The 19,540-nt window shown below is 45.3% G+C and overlaps 2 protein-coding genes across 2 annotated transcripts in view; both read right to left on the bottom strand.

Annotated features, from left to right (window-relative positions):
- Nucleotides 1–149: 149 nt before the first annotated feature.
- Nucleotides 150–13,128, bottom strand: KLHDC2 (kelch domain containing 2). The gene is made up of 14 exons (XM_082760431.1): nucleotides 13,029–13,128; nucleotides 12,435–12,602; nucleotides 11,408–11,487; nucleotides 10,242–10,359; nucleotides 8,794–8,909; nucleotides 6,822–6,903; nucleotides 6,631–6,714; nucleotides 4,344–4,424; nucleotides 4,208–4,266; nucleotides 3,769–3,878; nucleotides 3,234–3,306; nucleotides 2,392–2,479; nucleotides 1,556–1,608; nucleotides 150–1,268 (listed from the first exon to the last, which is right to left on the bottom strand). The coding sequence occupies exons 2-14, from the start codon at nucleotides 12,588–12,590 to the stop codon at nucleotides 1,145–1,147; spliced, it is 1,224 nt and encodes a 407-aa protein (XP_082616557.1). The 5' UTR covers nucleotides 12,591–12,602; nucleotides 13,029–13,128; the 3' UTR covers nucleotides 150–1,144.
- Nucleotides 13,129–13,465: 337 nt separating this feature from the next.
- KLHDC1 (kelch domain containing 1) overlaps nucleotides 13,466–19,540 on the bottom strand; it is a 28,338-nt gene continuing 22,263 nt past the window's right edge. The window contains exons 10-13 of the mRNA XM_082760956.1: nucleotides 19,424–19,496; nucleotides 15,172–15,256; nucleotides 14,785–14,837; nucleotides 13,466–14,448 (exon numbers count right to left, since the gene is read on the bottom strand). Of these exons, the coding sequence (XP_082617082.1) occupies nucleotides 14,274–14,448; nucleotides 14,785–14,837; nucleotides 15,172–15,256; nucleotides 19,424–19,496 (386 nt within the window). The 3' untranslated portion in view covers nucleotides 13,466–14,273. The remainder of the gene's footprint in view (nucleotides 14,449–14,784; nucleotides 14,838–15,171; nucleotides 15,257–19,423; nucleotides 19,497–19,540) is intronic.

The following is a 19,540-nucleotide window of genomic DNA, read 5'->3' as shown; positions in this document are numbered from 1 at the left end:
TGTAGCCATTTCCCTGCTCCCTGCTGTGTAATTCTCACCCCCGTAGGAGAGCAGCACACAGGGAAGAGCTGAAGCCTGGGTCAAAACAACGCTGCGTTTGCTGTATCAGCAGCCCCCAAAGCTCTCAAAGTGCATCTTGGTGCTTGTCTGCACCGCCCTCAGCGCTTCCTGAAGCTGCAGCTAAAGCTTACACAAGAAATCAGCACAGAACTCCAGTACAGGAATTGTTTGTTCTAGAAGTCAGTTGTTTATTGATTTATATATTTTTTTTTGAGGACAGCTTAAACATGATTTAACCCCTTCCCCACAGCAGCACAGCCTGCTCCTTGGCCCAGCTGTCCCCTGCTGGGGCTGCCGAGCTGCCAGCGGCAGGCACTGAGCTCGCACAGCTGCTCGCAGCGGCCCTGCACCCTGCTGCAGTCTGTGGGGGCTCGGGCTGGGCCGGCTGCAGGTGAGCTCCACGGGTTACTGACACAGCTGACAACAGGCTCAAGCACTTTTTAGTTACACTTCTCAGGGCAGAATATCTGCTACCTAAGGTTCACAATTGAAGTTCCACGACATAAAAGAGTTTCAAAAAACAAACTAGGAACAAGCAGAGTAGTGGTGCTTTAACATCTGAAGGTTTACAACAGTTTACCAACTCCGATAACGTACAATTCTCAAATCCTGTTGCTCTGACCTTGACTGGTTGTGGCAAAAAGTATGTTAAGCACTTTCCTAATGCTGTAGACTAAAACGGGCCTCGCCCATCACGGCACTCCTCAGCCTAGACTAAAGCCACGCTCCCCTTCCACGGCCGTGGTGTGCCTCTGCACTGCCTGCACAGCCCCAAAACTATCCCTACGCATGCACACCTCCTCTCCCTGCTTGGGGCTGGCCCTCACAAACACTTCAAGGTGGCCAAACCCAGAACTAGCTGAAGCTTAAGCACAGGATACACCTCCACTTGCATTAAATACATTTATTGCAAACATCTTTACACAAAAATAGGTTCTCTCTAGGCCATTCACATGCAACTTAAAGGCGGGAAGCAGCTACCTACAGGACAGCTACGTCATCTATACAGGGTTAACGCTTGCCACACTCGGTACAGTTACTACAGCTCAGGATTGCTCATCCACGCACTGCCAGTGCAGAGGGCTTAGGAGCCTGAGGTGTTGTTGCTTCCAAACCGCTGATTGACGCTGTGCAGCAAGTGCTTGGGGAGGCAATTCCAGGAGCTGGCCAACATCTCCTTAAAGCAAATGACTGCTTCGAGGCACAGCCTTGGGGAGAAGGAATAGGCAGCTGTTGTTAACGTGGATTTGAACAAGGCCTGCAAACTAAGCTAATTATTTACAGCTAGTGAGTTAGGGCTTGTTCTCATCTTCAGCACCAAATGCATACACCTGAATCTCACTCTAGCCTCATACTTGCCTGCTGTGGTTTCATCTTTAGATGAAGAAATGTTTTCAAGTATTTTAGCACCCTAAGAACCAGCTCTGGCACTAGGCCTGCACTGTTTGTTTAGAAGGGGACAGAACCGTTTAACATTTAAGCCTTGCCTTCTTACCTTACAAGAGATCTTGGCTGTAGCGAAAACACGAGAATTTCATTACTGTGAGCCTGGAGGGAGAGAGGAGCAGTTTGACGATGTGGATTCACATTATTACAGCAGGAGCCAAAAAAGCCAAGGCTCGTGCACAAAGGAGCCCCGGCAAACAGCAAGAGTTCATGTAAGCCACAGAGGCAGCAGACAAGCTGATGATGAACTTGCTCACCAAATCCTACAGCGCCTGTGGTTATCAGCACTCAGGGAACTACAGCTGGGTTAAAAACCAGCCCAAGGGCCATTTTATACGAAGAGCTGAAGGGGAACGGGGGCATGTTGTTAAATGATTCCACGTCTGCTCCCATCCTGCCTGCACCCCGTGGCACGGAGCACCACGAATTGCACCGCTCCTGTTTGCCACCTGCTGCCCACGGCTCCTGCCACCAGAAGGTGCTGCTGTGCCCCTTCCAGCCAGGGGGGATTTTACAGCCCCCAGCGCTCCCCTGTTCCAGCTGGAGAGCCCCTCAATGTCCAGCCCGTTCTCAGCAGCCCTCCCTGAAAACATCCTGGTGAGAGGCACAGGGCAAAGCTGAAGAAACAGCCAGGGGATAAGAACAGGCTCCAAGTGAAACACAAGCCTGAGGGACAGCCAGTCATGGTTTGTTTGAATAACGATGTTTTCTAGAAAAGCAGCAAAACATTTCCCCTCAGAGCTTTGTTTATGCACCTCTGCCAGGCCTCGGTACTTTGCACTGCTGCCTGTGAGCATTTCAAACCTGCGGGAGCGCTGAGAAATCACAGCTCCTGCAGGAAGGGCCGGGCTGCACAGGAAGGGAAAAAGCTCGACATAAACTTACGGCTTTCGAATGGGCAAGTAGGTTGTTGGCACAGCCCCCAAAGACGATCACCTCTCCCTCCTCGCTCGCACAGGCGGTGTGCCACAACCTGCCAACAAGACAGCGCTGCGTTACACAAAAACCCAGCCCCACCCCAAAGCCCGTGTTTGGGATTTGTACTGTTTGGGGTTTGTACGTGGAGGTAGCAGCTGCCAGGCTGCCTTTCCGCCACCGCGCTGCAGAGCCGAGCAGCTCAGTTTATGCTCAGTGGGGCTGAGCGGGAAGTGCCACTGCTCCAGGTCATTTAACCTCAAACCAAAGTATTTCCCCAGACAAGAGGGAGCACATTAACTTGACACGGGTGGTTTTGATGCCACACGCATGCATCACGGTAGCTTTGATGCTTTTAAATTGCTGGTCATCACCTCTAATTTGCCCAGCAGGTCTTTACGGAAGACAAAAACATTCTGGGTGTGCACAGGGCCAGCCACAGCGAGGACGCGCAAAGCAGCGCGTGCTTGGTGGCCCAGCAGGAGCACACGGGTGCTGCTCAGCTCTTGTGCTGGTGCTCAGAGCTCAGCCAGAGCACACCAAGCCCCAAATCCCCATGTTTCTGGCTGTTTCACAGGGCTCTGAGCTACACGCTGCCTCCCGCACCACTCGTACAGTGGTGTTAATCTCCCATTGTGTGCACAGATTCAGCACATCAGCGTTCCTGGGGCAGGAACTGCTGCTACGAGGTGTTGTATGGTTAAGACAGCCGAGTGCTGTGAGGAGGGATGTGAATCCTCTCTCTCACAGCCCAAGTGAAAAGCTTCCTCACTTTTTTTTTGTGTTCGTTCCCAAGAAAGTGTGTATCGTACCTTGGTTTTTCAGAATAGTTATGCTCAAACTGCACCCACTCATTCTTGCTGATACAATAAATCCAAGCATCACCTGGAAACAAGCAGAACCCCAAATACAAGCAGTATTATATCAGGTCTCTCACGTTTGCTGCAGTAAACATGTGCTTTGGTATAACACAGTCTATTTTTGTTCTTAAATTAAGTTTTTCAGGTAAAACCCTGCAAAATTTTGGGTTGGCTATCTGAAAACAGGAGTTTAACAGTGGTTTATAGGAGTGAAGTCAGGAGGGAAAGATGGAGAACTGTAAAGCTCTTACTAATTGCAATTTGCATTAGACACATTTTTAGAGCAGCCGAAGTGCCACAAATAGCAGAGTCTCAACACACGCAGCGACTCCTACTCTGCCAGTTGAGCTGGTGACCATAAGGAGCCGGATCACAAGTACGTGGAAGGAATGTGAAAAGAATTTACGGTGACTAGGCAATAACTCAGGCCTGTGCATAACTATTCAAGAACACAAAGACAACACAAAATCCTTCTGGAATGACTTACTTAATGGCTGCTTGTCTGTGGTGAATCCTCCAAAGAGAAAGAGATGATCTGAGGAAATTGGTGTTAAAGAATGCCAGGATCGGCCGACCGGGCAAATGCCTTGCGTGATTCTGTATTGCAATAAAAGCACCATAAATTACAGAAGGGCTACGATAAAAGGCTGCTCTTCTTTCCTGTTCATTGTTTTTCAGGTATTTGAGCTATGCAACTTCATACTGTGCACAGTTCATGACCCACCAGCGAGTTTATTGCTTTAGACACGGTAAAAGAGTTTTGCTCCTATCAGTACTTGGAAACTGCTGACAGCAAAGTCAGGAGGCTCAGCTCCACTTGAGTTTACCCACAGTGGCGTTCGCTAAGTTTCATTGGATTGATTAGAAGGAGATAAAAATGACGTCTTCATATTGCTTTATAAAAGAACTCGAGCTTTAGTACCTACATTTCATTCCACTCCCACGTATCCAAGTTCAGGTAGTAAAGGTCGTTCATTCGGGACTCCTACAATAAAGCAGACCGAGGTTGAAATTCTCCATCTGTGCTGCAGCAGCGCACTGGTAAATCGTGCTGGGACTTACTCTGTATCTGCCACCGAACACGAAGCCTCTGTTTCCAACTGTAGCACAGGCATGGGCTGCTCGTGGGGACGGAGTTTTCCCCTGGGGGCAGAAAAAGTGAAAGAAGGAGGTTACATTTGGTACAGTAACAAAAGAAAGGCGATGTCATCGCAATAGAAACCTGCAGCGGGTCAAGGGAAGGGAGGAGCTCACACACAGACAGAGAGTTTCCCACACGTCAGCCACCCAAGGAGGTGAGAGGCTGAACTACAGTCAGACTTAAGGTCAACAAGGAACAGGGAGTGAAAAAACATCCAGCAGGTCATTTTGCATTTAGAAACTTGCTTTTTTTGCTGGCTGGAAGATCAGAATACTCATTAAAAAAATATTTTTTTCTTTTTATGCCTCAAAGTACAAATTTTACTTTTAGAAGAGGGCTCAGACAGTCACAGAGGACCTCAGACTCTAAACAAGGCAGTGATACAATGAATCAGGGATACAATGAATCAGTTTTTTTGGGTAAATTATTCTTCTGACATAATTGAGATCCTTCTGCACTAAGACAAGGCAATTCTTCAGTAATGTGAGCAAGGAGTTATTTAACTCTAATTTGATTTCTTCCAATTCTGTAGCAGCATCACTCCAACTGCCTGTTCCTGAGTCCTCCTGGGACACTTCACACGGGGTCTGTTTGCAATAACCGTGTTTTGCTTTGCCCGTGATCCAGCACCCAAGCGGAACGCACCGAACTGTCACACTGCGGCGAGGATGACAGGGAAGCAGACATTTTGTTTTCCTCAGCTCCCCAGGAGAACAGCGCTACTGAAGCATGAAAGAAAGCAACCCAACGGGAAAAATAATGAAGAGCAAAAAAAAAAATAATAATTAAAGAAAAAGCAAAACAAAAGGCAAGTTTCTTGTTTTTGGAGAGGAGAGGATCAGGTAAATAATGTAAACAAGCATTCAGTAACTGTGCCAAGTTGGGCTAGTGAAGGTTTGGACTGGACTTGAGGCAGAATTTCTTCACCAAGCATGAAGAGAACGGGCTGCCCAGTCTGGGTCCCCACCCCGGAGGTATTTAAGAGATGCTGAGGGACAGGGCTTAGTGGTGGGACTCGGGAGGTCAGGTTGATCATTGGATTTGGTGATCCATGAAGGCCTTTTCCAAACTGACCCATTCTGTGATTCTGTGAAACAAATTACTTAAATTTGGTTTAAGTGGTCTCAGGAATGCCACTGAGCAGGCAAGCAGGGAGCTTTTATTTTTCGTGGATGTTTCCAAGAAAGTCCTACTGACAGTGTTTTAAACCCTTCTCTTAGCAGTCCTTTCCCACAAACAGCTTGTAGGAAGGCTGCAAACACAGCTGACACCGCCCAGAACCCATGCAGAGGAGAGAAGTTAACAGCCACACTTTGCTGGCAAATAAGCAAGGTGCGGGGGATTAAGACAGCTTGCTCGGGAAGCGTGAGAAGGGAGCAGAGCCCAGGTCACAGAGCCCTAAGCTTTAGCTCCTGGTTTCCTCCCAGGGCTGGATCAGGCAGGCCGCCTGTCTCAGGAGGGGAGGCAGAGCACCAGCCACAGCTACACAGCGGCTCCCAGGCAGCAGATCAGGAATCATCCAAGGTGAAAACAAACTTCACAGCAGCAGAGCGAGCAGATCAGCTCCACACAGTCCCCTTGTTCCAGCGCCCCATCTCGTGACCCCGCGAGGCGCCTCTCGTGTCCTCCCGCCAGCCAGCACCAGGCATTTCAGGGAGCCCTTCCACAAAGAAGGAACTCTTGAACTCCTGACACTCGGGGACTGGTTTATATACCCTGAAGGAGGCAGGATCACGGAGCACCAGAGGACTGCTCGCTTGGCAGTTAAAGGCTGGCGACCTATAAACCAGGCTGCAGGGCGCAGCAGGAAAGTGAAAAAATAAAATTAAAAAAAAAAAAATTGGGTGAATTTACATGCTTCTCGCTTGGGTACAGTTAACCACATCTTCTAAAATAATGCCTGGGAGGTGGCAGCTGGAGGTGGGACCCCGCAGCGGGCAGGATACGACCGGGTAAGCTTGCTTTGTCCTGTGGGTTAGCTGAGCACACAGCAGGCACTGGGACATCTGCAGCACACAGCCACCAGGGCTGGGACAGCTTCTGCTAACGCCCCGCAGCGAGGCCGCTTTTATCAGCAACCTCTTCTAATTAAACCAAGTTAAATCAGTGAACCCTGGCCCAGCAGAGCCATGTGTATTTTCAGGGGAAACGAGAAGAGAAATGGCACACAGAGCTGTAACTTAAAACAAGCGGTGTAAGAGTAATTACCGTCGTTATAGGCTGGCTCCAGGTAAAAGTTTCAGTGTCCAGAACATGCACGTGGTCATTCCACCCTCTTGGAAGACCTGAATTCTTTAAAAATAATGAATAATATTTAATAAGAAGCGAGATTTAATAAGCACTAATGAAATACTAGAGGTTAAACGGGAATTGCACAAAGGTGGGAGAAGTTAACTTACCCAAAAAGAGGTTTCATCAAATTCAAAAGTTCCTCGTTGCTTCCCTTCAGGAAAATAGCCATAGCCTCCAAAAAATATTAGCCTGAAAGAAAACAAGCCACAAGGTCTGTTAGAAATATTACCCCATTTGGTGCTAGCAAGTAAAGCCCTGTAAAGGCTGGGCTCAAACAGAAGGCAGGGAAACCAGGGAAGCCCCTTTGACTTCATTGCTTCCAATATGTCAACAGTGCAAGTTTTCCAGGTGTGGGCCCTGTTTCTTGCCTCATCGGCCCTACCACCCCCGGTAAATCCCTCTGTAGGTGTTTTCCAGGCTCCAGGCTTCCAAATTTGGCTCTGGTTCCAACTGTGAAGCTGCCAGGCCCGCTGCCTGCTCACTGTGCTCCAGCCTTTGTTACCGGGGCTCCCACGGGGCAGCTACGGGGTCTGCTCCTGAAGGGTCCTGCCCCCACCCTTCCCAAGCCTGCAGCTCACTCTCCCTGGCCCCAAAATGCTCACAGACACTCCTGGAAGAAGCACGGGGATGGGATTGTGCTGCCTGCATGTGCTGGGCTGGGCAGGGCAGGGCGGCCACGCGAGGCACAATGCACCCACAGCCACTGGAGCTGCCTGCGAGGGTTTCGGGTTCCTGGGACAAGACACTGCTCGTTGCACTCCTGTTTTGTTTCAAAGCCCGAAGAGTAGCTCCTGGGAGCACCCCTGCAGCTGCTCTTCCTTTCCTGTCATCTTCTAAGTGTGATTTACGTTACGTTTGGGTCTGCAAAGGTTGCAAGTAAAAGCCTGCAGAGCCCCGGCACGACGTGATGCTGAGCCTCCGAGCCCTGCCAGCTGAAAACAAGAAGTAGAAGCCCCAACCACTGCCTGCTCGCAGCAGAGCTCAGCCCCAGCAGCACCACGAGCCTGCTCACAGCCTGCAGAGCCCTGCCCCGTGGGGAGCAGCCCTTCCAGCCCTCCTGCAGGGCACGGGTCTGGCCATGTGAGCTGTCACCTGCTCATTTTTGGGTCCTGCTCTCCGGAAGCTGGAAAGCCCCCGAGAAGCCAGCCCTGAGCCCAAGGAGAGAGCCAAAAGCTCCTGCCTGCCCCCAGACAAACCCTTTCTGCCCCCAGCCTGCTGAGCACCGGGTGCAGGGCACTGGTGGAAGGGGGAAGCCACCACAGCAGGGGCATTCCTCAGCCTGCCCCCCAGCGCCAGGAGGCCGCAGCAATCTCATCCCGCAGCTCCCTGCAGGGACTAGCACGGCACTGAGCAGGGGGAGGCTGCAAGGCAACGCTCTGCGTGTCAGCTCATCTGGCTCCGACACCTCCTCCTTGTCCTCCTCATCTTTTCCAAAGTTTGCGATGCCAAAAGGCATCTCAGGGACACCACTCCAGCACATTAGGTCGGATAACATCGCCAGCAGATCATCCCATGCATTCTGGTTTTGCGCAACCAGCACAAAACACGCAGCATGGAGCTTGTGCGGCGCTGAGAGTCACATGTGGCTTTTGATTAACACGGCTTCTTGCTCCTGGACTATCAGGAACAAGCTGCCCCACAAGACATGGCCAAAAGTTTGCCTTCTGTATGTAACAGGAATCCTACAGCAGGCTTCTGGGAGAATAAACCCAGATGCAATTGCCAAGGGGAACAACGCTGCTACGAGGAAGCAGGGATGTACTGAGAATGCACCGTGGAAGATTTGCCTGTCAGGAGCCCACAGTTCGGATCGTGACTCACCCAGATACTTTGCAGCTTACACATAGCCAAACTGGGAGTGAGGTTTTCCATTTATCAACAGTTAAAGGACAGAGCAGCTTTAAAAGGCTGGCTGGGGAACAAATCCAGCATCTTCCTGGAGCACGTATGTGCTGCAGGCAAGAAATCTTTCTGCAGCCCTTGTTTAAACAAAAAGACACAACAATGACAAGGCTAAGAGTGATTAAAGCACACACACACGCAAGGACAGCTGCGCTGACTTCGTTGCTGGAGCCTTACTTGTTTTTGTAAACCCAAACGCCAAGTTTGTCCTTTGATGAAGGGGGGACCCCCTGACACTCTACTCTGACCCACTGCAGCACTTTGTCCGTGGATCTGGAATTTAACATGTAGAACTGTAGAAAATAAAAAGATTGTTTTTTACCCACACGGTTAGCTTAAAGCTTAAGTCTGACTGATGTTAAAATAATTACTTTTAATTAGCATGTATTGGTACAGAAACACTACAAAAGTTCTATTCCTAGCTGCACAGAGTACTGACAACGTTTGGAACAAAATAAGGATCTTTTTATGGATCCTTGTCTTTTTACAGACTTAAGCCCCAAACTTTCTTTTACAAAAGTCACAGGACCATTAACATTGAGTGGCACCATCCAGAAGCTGAACCAGGATAAAATGAAGGTGTGCATAATATAGCAATTGTCTCAGAATTTAAAAAAATAAATCAAAAATAAATGTTTTTATGGCCTCATCCCTTCTCTGTGTGTTGTGTGATTTTACATGGTGCACACATAAACACTGCCTGAAGTGTCAGAATACCCCCAGCAGGAAGGAAGCAACTCACACTTCATAAATTTAGTTTGGTTCAGCCTGTTTACAAGTATTGCAGCAGGTTACTTTCAGGTTACTTTCAGTTTATATTTAAGAGTGAGACCGAAACCATTTACTTTAAACCCCACTTTCGGAACATCAAAATATTTTCAGGTACTCCAGAGAAGAGTGAGTAACATTTCAAAGCATTTACAAATCACCTGCTGATACTGTTTCAGTGACCTCTGGAAATTCCCAGGTTTCAGAGGAAACAAACTCACAAGCACCACTGCAATACAATTTATGGGGTGAGCTGCTCTAGAGCAACCGCCACCCAAACAGGTCACGGTGCTCCTTTGGTGGTGGAAAGCAACAGGGGTGCAACCACCATGTGAAATGATGCAGAGCTGAAGGCTAACTTGTTTTCCAAACTTCAGGTTAGCTGACCTGTTGCAGCGAAACTAAAAACTAGGCTGATAAAAGCGTGCCAGCCGATCACTTGCACGGAAAAAAAAAATAATTCAAGTGCTAAGCACCGTATTTTGTTAGTCAAAATCTCTCTGGCAAGCACAAAAGGAACATGGCTTCAATTAGCTCGCATCTGAGGAAGCTGCTGACAGCATGAGAAAGCTGGTTATCTGCTTCCAGGAGGTGAAAATATTATCCTGCAGAAGCCATGGAGGGCACGGTGATTAGATGCATGTTCAGCATCTCTGGTTACTGACATTTAAGCTCTGAAACAGGATTCAACCTGTCCAGTGATTCAGAAGAAAATGCTTTTGTGATTTGTTATGATCCATTCCTTGTTTTGGATGGGAATTAATTAACTGAGAAGTCCACCTCTCTCTCCTACGAAATGGGACCAAAGCTAACGACCAGAAACTTCTCTGTGAGGAAGAGTTTATGAAACCACTGACCTTGTTGGTGTTGCCCCGCGCGTGATGTCCTCCGAACAGGTACACCACTCTGTCTACACACACCGCACAACTTCCAGACATGGAAGGGGGAACATCTCCTTCTGTTTTACTCTTCTTCCTAGAAGCACAATTAAAATATTACATCTGATCAAACCAAACAACAACAATTTTCTCTGCAGTGGAACTTTATAACACTACCAGTACGTTTCTCATTACGACACGTCCCTGCGGACCCTTCAGTTAGGAGTTTTGCAGCCCCGTGCACTTTAACAATTCACAGCACGAGGCAGGTCTGATGAAGGGGTGGCGTGGGGAAAGGCCACCTTAATTAACACGTGTTTTCTGGGGGAGGAATCCCGTCTGCCCAGTTCAGGAGTTTGGAGTGATTTTCTTGTTCAATATCCCAGAAAGATCCCCAGGCAAAGAGGCTGCACCTGTCTAAACTGAGGCTTTCTGTTTTGCTACCTTTTTTTTTTTTTAAATGCTTGTGAACACAAAGAAAAGCTTCCACCCCCTGCTCAAGGCTTTTCTCAACCACTCTGGTGACTGCAAGCAGTGCTGAAGCTGCATTTTCTGCAAAGCACTGAGGGGGCCAGGTCTCACAGAGCAAGGCCCCAGCTAGGAACAGAATTGGAGCACCCTTTTGCCTTCTCTTGTACCATCAGGCACGCAGGTTTCACACAACTTCCAGGTTCCTACTGGTCTAAGAAGACACAGTAGCTTCTTTGGCAGCATCAATATTTAAAAACAACTCCAACAAGAAACAAAAACATACGGTACCCTCAATGCACTCTTCCCCAGTGAATGGTACAAGTACAATTTCCAGGTGTTATGTCCTATACCAGATATCCCAAAAAAACTTTGTGCTGTTGATGACATTTTCCTGTATGGGCTGCCTGAGCTGTCTCTCCCACCTCACCTATCTCACCCCTGTGAAAGCATAATTGTTTTCCACATAGAAAAACAAAACAAAACAAAAGAAACAAACAAAAACTAACAACCCTGGAAGCACTGCACACATTTATGTAACAGTTTGATATGTGGGAATAAAGAGATCAGAAAATTCACTCTGTTCACAGACCCTCAGCATGGTTTCTGTACCAATTTAAGAACTTCTCTCTTTCTTCCCACAACGCAAAAATTATTAAGTTAATTATTTACTGTACCATCTTCCAGTTTCCATGTTGTAGATCCAGATTTCATCTCTAGGCAGATAGAAGTCATAAAATCCCCTAACTTGGGCATTCTGCAGAACAGTTCAGGAAAGAAAAAGCAAAAGAAGGATGCTTGAATTAGACTCCTGCGAACGTTTAAAACCCCTCAGATGTCTAATCTGCAGGAACAATGCCTGCTGTAGTCCTGTACCCCTCACCTGCAGAGCAGCCCCAAAGAGCAGGTATTAAATCATTTTAGCTTCTGCTGGGGACCACACAAACTCCCAGCAGAGCCAGACACTGATACAAATAGAAGCTAATCCTCCCGTTTGTATCCCAAAGAGGACAGGGTGCACGAATGAGCCGAAGTCTTCTTTTTACATCCCCCATCCCTTCCACAAAATGCAGAACTCACCAAAAGCTTTATCTTGAGCTAGTTTATCTACTGAAATCGCTGTCAAATAATTTTCATTGCTGTCAAAACCGTAGGACAGCTTGGTGCTACTTGCTCTACACCCCCCTCTTATGCTAAACAACCAACTCGTGCTCGTTAACGTGCACCACACAGCTGTGCTGATAATGGTGGACATAAAAGCACCATTTTGCATGGTGCACACTTCAAATCAGACAGCATTTCCTCCTCTTCCAACAGGGGCACGAGTTAAGGAAGCCAAACGACACTTGGCATCCCACAGAAGTTATCTGTGTGCCGAGATCTGTATTTAATGCTCATGATTATTTCAGTAACTCGAACCTCTTAAATGCCATATTCTAATTTGTTAAATAACTTTGTTTTTTTTTTTCTCCAGAGGAGGGATAATTTTACAGATTGATTTCCAAACTAACGGGAGCCAATTATCAGCACCACAGGCAGCAGGGGTGTACCTTGTAGCCCCCCAGATGTACAGGCAGCACCCGTGGGTGACAGCCACATACCTTGTAGCCCCCTAGACATAAATGCAGTGCCTGTAGGTGATGGCCACCTACCTTGTAGCCTCCCCAGACGTACGTGCAGTGCCTGTGGGTGATGGCCACCTACCTTGTAGCCTCCCCAGACGTACATGCAGCGCCCGTCGGTGACGGCCACATGCCCGCTGCGCTCCGCGGGGCTGTCGTTCTCCAGCTGCTCGAAGCTGTCCTCAGCCGGTGCCGGGAGCTCCTCGTCGGCCTGCAGGTCCTCGTTGTCATCAGCCATGTCGACAGGGTGCTAGGTGCGCAGAACGACACGGTGAGGGGCTTCGAAAACAAGCGGGGAAAAGCAGGGGAGGGGAAGACGAGAGGCCGCGCTGTGGTGCCTCTCACAGGGAGCTCTGGGTGCAAGCTGTCCCCTCAGCCAGCAGCGCTGCGGGTGCGGATTGCTGAAAAATTTACGAGGTTTTCAGCTGCCTATTTATACCAAAATCTCCATCTTATTTTTTTTTTAAAGATTATCTAAAGACAGCCAGAAGCAGACCCCGCGAGGCACGCACCTCAGAGCTCCGCCTTTACACCGAAGCCCCCTCAGGCAGCGCCCCCTCCGCACCCCCCAGCGGCTCCAAACGAGGCCTCCCCCGACCCCCTCAGCTCCCCCCCGACCCCCTCAGTCCCCTCCCGGTCCCCTCAGCCCCCCTCAACTCCCCCCCGGCCCCGTTACCTCAGGGCCGAGCCCTCCCGGCGCTGCCCCCCGGCCCCCTCGGCCTCAGCTGGGCCGCGCAGCGCCAGCATCCGCCGGGGCCGCTTCCGTCAGCGCCGCGCAGGCTCCGCTCCGCCCGCCCGCCACAGGCCCCGCCGCCCTCAGGGCCCTGCCCCGCCGGCCCCCGCCATAAAAAAAAAAAACAATTTTAAGGTGTTTTTATAGCACGACAAAGCCCTTCTCGGCCGAAATACCGGGGTTTTACAGACCCCCAAACACCCGAACTAACAGTAAATAGTCGTCAGTTTCAGCACATGCAAAATGCCGTCTCTCTTCCAACACCCCGTCACGAAACTTCCCTTTTCTGATATAAATAAGCCCGAAAGACTCCTCCCCCCCCCCCCAATCAAAGGGGTTTTGCGGATCGTAAAAATGTCAAAACCAGTCAAAAGTGGTCTCCAACTCTATAAAATTTTAATGACTGTGCTCCTGTTAACTGGGTATTCGAAACAGAAAAATAGCAAGTACTACATATGCTCTTCTTTAAACAATAAATAAGCATTTTTTTTTAAACAAGAATTAAATATAAACTTTACACATCCAAAATACAATATACAACCTATTTCAAAAAGGACTCGTTGATTACAGAAACATAGCAAAACCACATTATGAGCAGCATGTGAGCTTTCCTATGCGAGCTGTAATGCTGCTCCTTACAGTGCTCTTCAAGTCCCCCGCTCAGCTATCGCCCTTCATGGGGTGGGTACGATGCTCAGCTCCGTCACTTGACTACGTATTCATATGACAGAGTCTAGTGGAATCAAATAATAAGATCTGGTGGTATTACCTTCCAGTTACCTTCTTCAGGATGGACAAGTCTGAGTCTTCCAAAGATGGTGTTAAACTTATTTTTTTCCCAAAAAGGCTGATGTGATAAGGCTCTAGTTAAGTTTTTAGACTTAAGCCACATTTTGGTCAACTGAAAACATTTTTATGGCATGTCACCTTCAAAAAGAACAAGTTGTATGGACTGTCTCATTAAGACCACAACAGCAGAAGTTAACAATATATACAAATCAAGTTTTCTCAGTTTCCTATAACGCAGAAAACAAAAGACTTCCATAAAAAGGATTTCTTTGTTCTCAAACTTCACTTAGAAACTCAGCTTAACATACTGTTGCTCTGTAGCATTAGTAAAGTTCACTAACAAAAGACTTTGCTGTACAGTGTAAATAAACCAGTGTTCAACAGTTTCGTTGCCATTGTTCATGTGGTGTTTAGTTGACATTGTCGTTCAGTTTCAGCTTTCTTCTCTTGCCGGTGGTTAACTGCAGCCCAGAAGGTTATTTTTTTCAGCACCTGCTGCAGAAGTTTGGATGGCAAGCAAGGTATTTGATTTTTTAAGAGGGCTGCGTTTTTACCAATGCAGTCAAGACACAACCTGAGGAAGAGGGAGAGAAAAAAAAAGGAGATTTAAGTAAGTGGCCTATAACCTAAAGACAAAAAATATTATTGAATAAAAGCTGCTTGTGATGTCACAGTTCTATGAACAGTCACTACACGTGTTGTGCATGCATGTGCAAGAAGAGTATTATACAATACCAACATTTAAACTGCTACAGATAGTCATACACTGCATGTTTCAAATATTTACTGAGAAGGTGATTTTATATTTACCTGCCTACTTGGGATTAAATAGTTAAAACCTGTGCATGAAAAAAGCATAGTGCTACAACAATTTACTCTTAGACTGCCTGTACTGATAGCTTCAACTCACCTGAGAAGCGAGTAAGGTTGAGTCTGAAATATCAACAAGTCACTGCAATGACCCTGATAAAGAGGGAGGAAAACAAACATTAAAATGATAAACAGCTTATCTCAGAAATACTGCTACTTTCTGGATTAATGTAACATTTATTACCACATACATAATTTAAAGCGGTGGATATTTAAATAATTATTTTTAAAGAATGTGACCATCAAGTTATTTTTATGACCCTAAAAGAGGCATGAAAACCCCCTCCTAAATTACATCTCAGGAACACTTGAAGTCACATCTTCACAATAGCATGATATGAATGAATCCAATAATATCAACAACTGTATTAACTTAATTTCAGCTCTAATTATTTAGAGCTAGGATTTCATTACTCAGTTTACTGACCGTGTCCATGAAATGCAAGTCATCTTTGCTTCCACCAAACACCATCACTTCTCCCTCTTTTCCAAGGCAGGCTGTATGCCACAATCTAGCAACAAAATTGTAAACAGGGTTAGTGACTGAATAACAAGAAGCAGCTGTGTGTTATCAGCAAAACAATTCTAAGAACTATATATTTTAAGGGGCTTCAGGGGAGCAGGAAGTTTATTCATGTATTAATTACCTCACACAGACTTTTCTACATTCCTCATATTCAAGTTTCTTTTCAAACAACTTTTGTTATGAGGATATATGATCCTTTTAATTAAAACGGAAAGGTCACATTTCCTAAATCCTGTGATTCCACTACTTAAGCACAGAGACTTGAAGTCTTATTATCTCACACTATTTACCCAGAAGAATTTCACAATTTTAAATAATTTGTTTTACAAGTTGCTCTTGAGGTGCAGAAACAATACAGGCTGTTTTTTAACAATTTGTATCTCAAGGAACACCTCCCAGTCTTTGCTAGTAAGCACTAAGCCTTAAAGGACTGAAGTGATTATGAGAGTCTCTCTTTTCTGTTTGATCATTTCTTTGCAAAGATTATGTTGTGAAGCATCTCTGAGGTTTCTAATTTGTCCAATATTACTGAGATAGGTTGATTGATTCTAAATGTGCATGGGAAAGAGAGATGTACATGCACAGAGTACTCTAATGGAACCCCTACTTTTTAGAAAACCAAGACATTATTTCAAAGGTTTTCAAATCTGAAAATAATGCATTAGAATGTTATTATTCAATCCTTTAACAATATAAAAGGACAAAAGTAATGTGACTATCCATCTCATGACAGTTTTGGTGAATGGTTACATTCCATACAGACCAGTATCTTTTTGTCACTGTTTGACCTATCTGTATTATGCCTATATATACACCTTGTCTTATTTATCAGTAGCTCAAAAAAATGTTACAGTGGAAAAGTTAAGAAAACATGCTTTTGCCAAAAACAGCCTTTAAAAAAATCCACTGTTTCTGTAATTCATAACTATAATTCTATTGGCTTTCAGACTGCAGGATTTTTAGTAGTGACTGTTGCCCCTGAACACCAGGATGAGAGCTTCACAACACCAATTACCTCGTGGCAGTTTCATTCTAAGCCCGAAGACTCACGGGGATCATTTTCTGTGCACCAATTACTTACATCATGCCCACAAGTAATTCGTACATACAAAAGCAGATTGTACAAGAAATATTAAAACCCAAAACCCCGATTTATATAATCTTGCCAGAACAATGATTCTGCTTCAGTAGCTACACCTTGCTTGATTTATTGCCAGCAGATCAAAGTCTGTTCCTTTTCTACTGGTGTATCACCACTGAAGTAAGTATCACAAGATGATTATCACCAAAGCTCTGGCCCTTTACGTTTACTTAAATGAAAAAATGCACACAGCTAGAACTTTCATGCAGAAGTAAACGCTCTCACTTTCTTACTCCATTCATTTCAGTTATTATTCACTCTTCTCCTTAAGCTAAACTGTATCCCACCCTTTTCTCTTCCTCATACCTGGAGATAGATCTGTCTCTGCCTTATCTGCATTAGGAAAACTCTGGCCTGGACTTCGTCACCGAAGAACACTGGGGAGCCTTTCCTGCCTTGATTTTGTTGACATCCTAGCTTGCAACCTGATGCTTTTTTCTACAGACTGACAGAGTTTATGTCCTCTCACAGCTGCTCTAACTTATCACCTAAACATTCTAATAAAGCACGTTATTTAAATTATACAGAAGCTGAATCAATGTAACCTTCTTATACAGCTCTTCTAACTAGAATATAGATTAAGAGAATTACATTGTAATGAAAACACTAAGAATTTGTACATTAAACACACATTTTGTTCTGTATATCAAGCTGGTATGCAAAATACTTTCTGAAGTATGACGTATGGACAGAAGAACCAAATATTTTCCACCAGAATTACAGGTCTATAACCTGGAGGACAATTTATTAGAAATTCCTAAAAAGGGAGGCTGAAAGAAATTAAAGGAATTGTTCTTTATATAAGGAGAATAAATAAGGAGAGAATCAATTTTGCAGAACCATTGGGAAAATATACTAATGCATATATGATACATAGTGTATTTTTATAATAGAAATATATTTAAGTAAGTACATATCTAAGTATTGTTGTCATTACATATTAAGTCCTACTGTTAAAAGCATGTGAGCAATAGAACTGATTTAAACCTTTTTTTGTCTGCAGAGACCCTGCAGTAATCCTGTGCAAGTGTAGGGCCATAATTATGGTACAAGTACTTCATACTCGTTCAAACTAATTCAGTATATAGGCAGACTTTTGGTATGGCTCCTTTTGCCCTTACTTCCAAAACTTCCTGAAAAAATTTTATTATCTTCCTTTAAAAAGGAAGGCAGTGGCGGGGGGGGCATCTACTGCCTTAAAGGCTTAGCTCAATGCAAGGCACCTGACCTCAGCCTACCAAAGCACACACCAAGAGCTAGAGATGGCAGAGAACGAGATGCAGGACTGAGGGAGCCGACTGGCATCAGCACAGAACCCAACAGCTCTGTTCTCCAGGAGGGTCGGGGCTGTGTGTGCGGTTGAGTCCCCAGCCGAGGTATCAGCATCAGTCTGGGGACCCCTGTTTGTGCTTCTGCAGCAGCAAGGCAGGGGCTTGCACAGCAGTCTCCTGCCAGCACAGCCAAACGGAGGTTATTCTTTGTAGCCCAGCATGGGATCTGCCCTCAAACTGCCTGTAAGCCATGTGGGGCTCACGAGGCAGCTGCCACCACCACCTGAGGCACGAATTATCCCTGTGTAATTACAGAGTAAAGGCTGAGCTGCAGGTCCCTGGCCTGCTGCCTGTAGGAGAGCACATCCTGTCCCTTCCCAGTCCTTTTTCATGGGGCACCGATAAAACTTAAAAACCTGAGGGGAGGCAGTCCACTTCAGCAGTCAACTTTTAGGAAGCCATCTGTATAAAGAACTGAACAGGAAGACAGGTATGAGTTGTGACTGCTAATGATGTGCTTTGTTTTTTAAGGCAGTCAGTCTTCACTTGTCAGTTCACTAATCATAAAAAGAAAATACTTTGTGAACCTAAGGTATGAGTTTATTTAGTCTTGAAATAGTTTGAAATATACGAAAGCAGAAATCTTGGTCTAACAGTGGCTGCTATATTTAAGAACGCCCTAGAACAGAATAAAATGAGAAGAAAATTCAATGACGTAAGGATATTTCAGTAATAGAAAACAGAACATAAGGCAGGAAGCATACAAATGTCAGACTAGAATCATACACTAAAAGAATGACAAGAAATTGTGCTGAGAATACCTGGATGAATATATTGAGTGAACTCCATGAAAAACTGAATATTTAATATATACAACCATTCATTTCCACAGTATTCACATTATAATACAGAGAATGCTGCGAAGACTGGGATAAAAATAAAAGCTGTACTCTGATAGAGTAGGCATCTGTTTTTAATGGCAGCTTTCAAATATGTTTTTAATGGCAGCTTTCAAATAATGCCCAGGTTTAGAACATGCAACTTATTTTTTTTTTTAAAGACAGAAATAATCTTTTTCTGTGCTCTTAAACTGGAAAGAAAAGGGGATTATGGTCTGGAAGAGACAGTACAGCCATACACATCCTAGAGCTAGGTCTTTTTGATTGGCAGTTAAGTTCCCGAAATAAAAAAAACTCCATTTACTGTGCTGCTTAAATCTAGCTGCTGTACTTTAGTAGTAAATTCAGGTTTGAAAAACTGTAATCATAATTTGTTGCTTCTGATCAGAGAAAAAAAAAACAAACACAGCAGCTATTTCTAATTCCCAAAAGGTGCATCAGCTTTTTCACTGCTGTCTTCTTCATGTTTCTAAAAATGTATTAATGTTAATTAACTTTAGTCATTCTCCTTGGTTATTAAATTCCTCAAAAGTTAAGCAATATACATTTTCTTACACAAAAATCATTTGGTTATATACCACCAGGTTAACTGGACACCCAGATCCTTCATCAGAATCTCTTACTGCAAATAATCACCATAAAGAAAGTAAGAATCAGCTGTAACAAACACAAAGTAATAATGCCTCAGCTGGTACGGAGGCACATGAGGGAACAGTGCAAACTATTCAATCGTGCCATATTCGCTTTGTAAAGTATTTCTATAATGTAGTTTTAAAACACTGTTTTTTAATTTAGAATTCCTTAACTTGAAATGTCTAAATTTCAGTGTTATTTTTGTGTACCTCGGCCTACTCTTAGGCAAATGGGTAAGTTGTTTCCATCCATTTGTTGTAATACTGTGAATCCAGCCATCACCTGTAAATAAGAACATATATTAGGACTTCTTCCTTGGACAAAGC

Source organism: Aythya marila (assembly GCF_965140915.1).
Source record: "Aythya marila genome assembly, chromosome: 5".
NCBI lineage: Eukaryota > Metazoa > Chordata > Aves > Anseriformes > Anatidae > Aythya > Aythya marila.
This window is presented reverse-complemented; position numbering and strand designations above follow the sequence as displayed.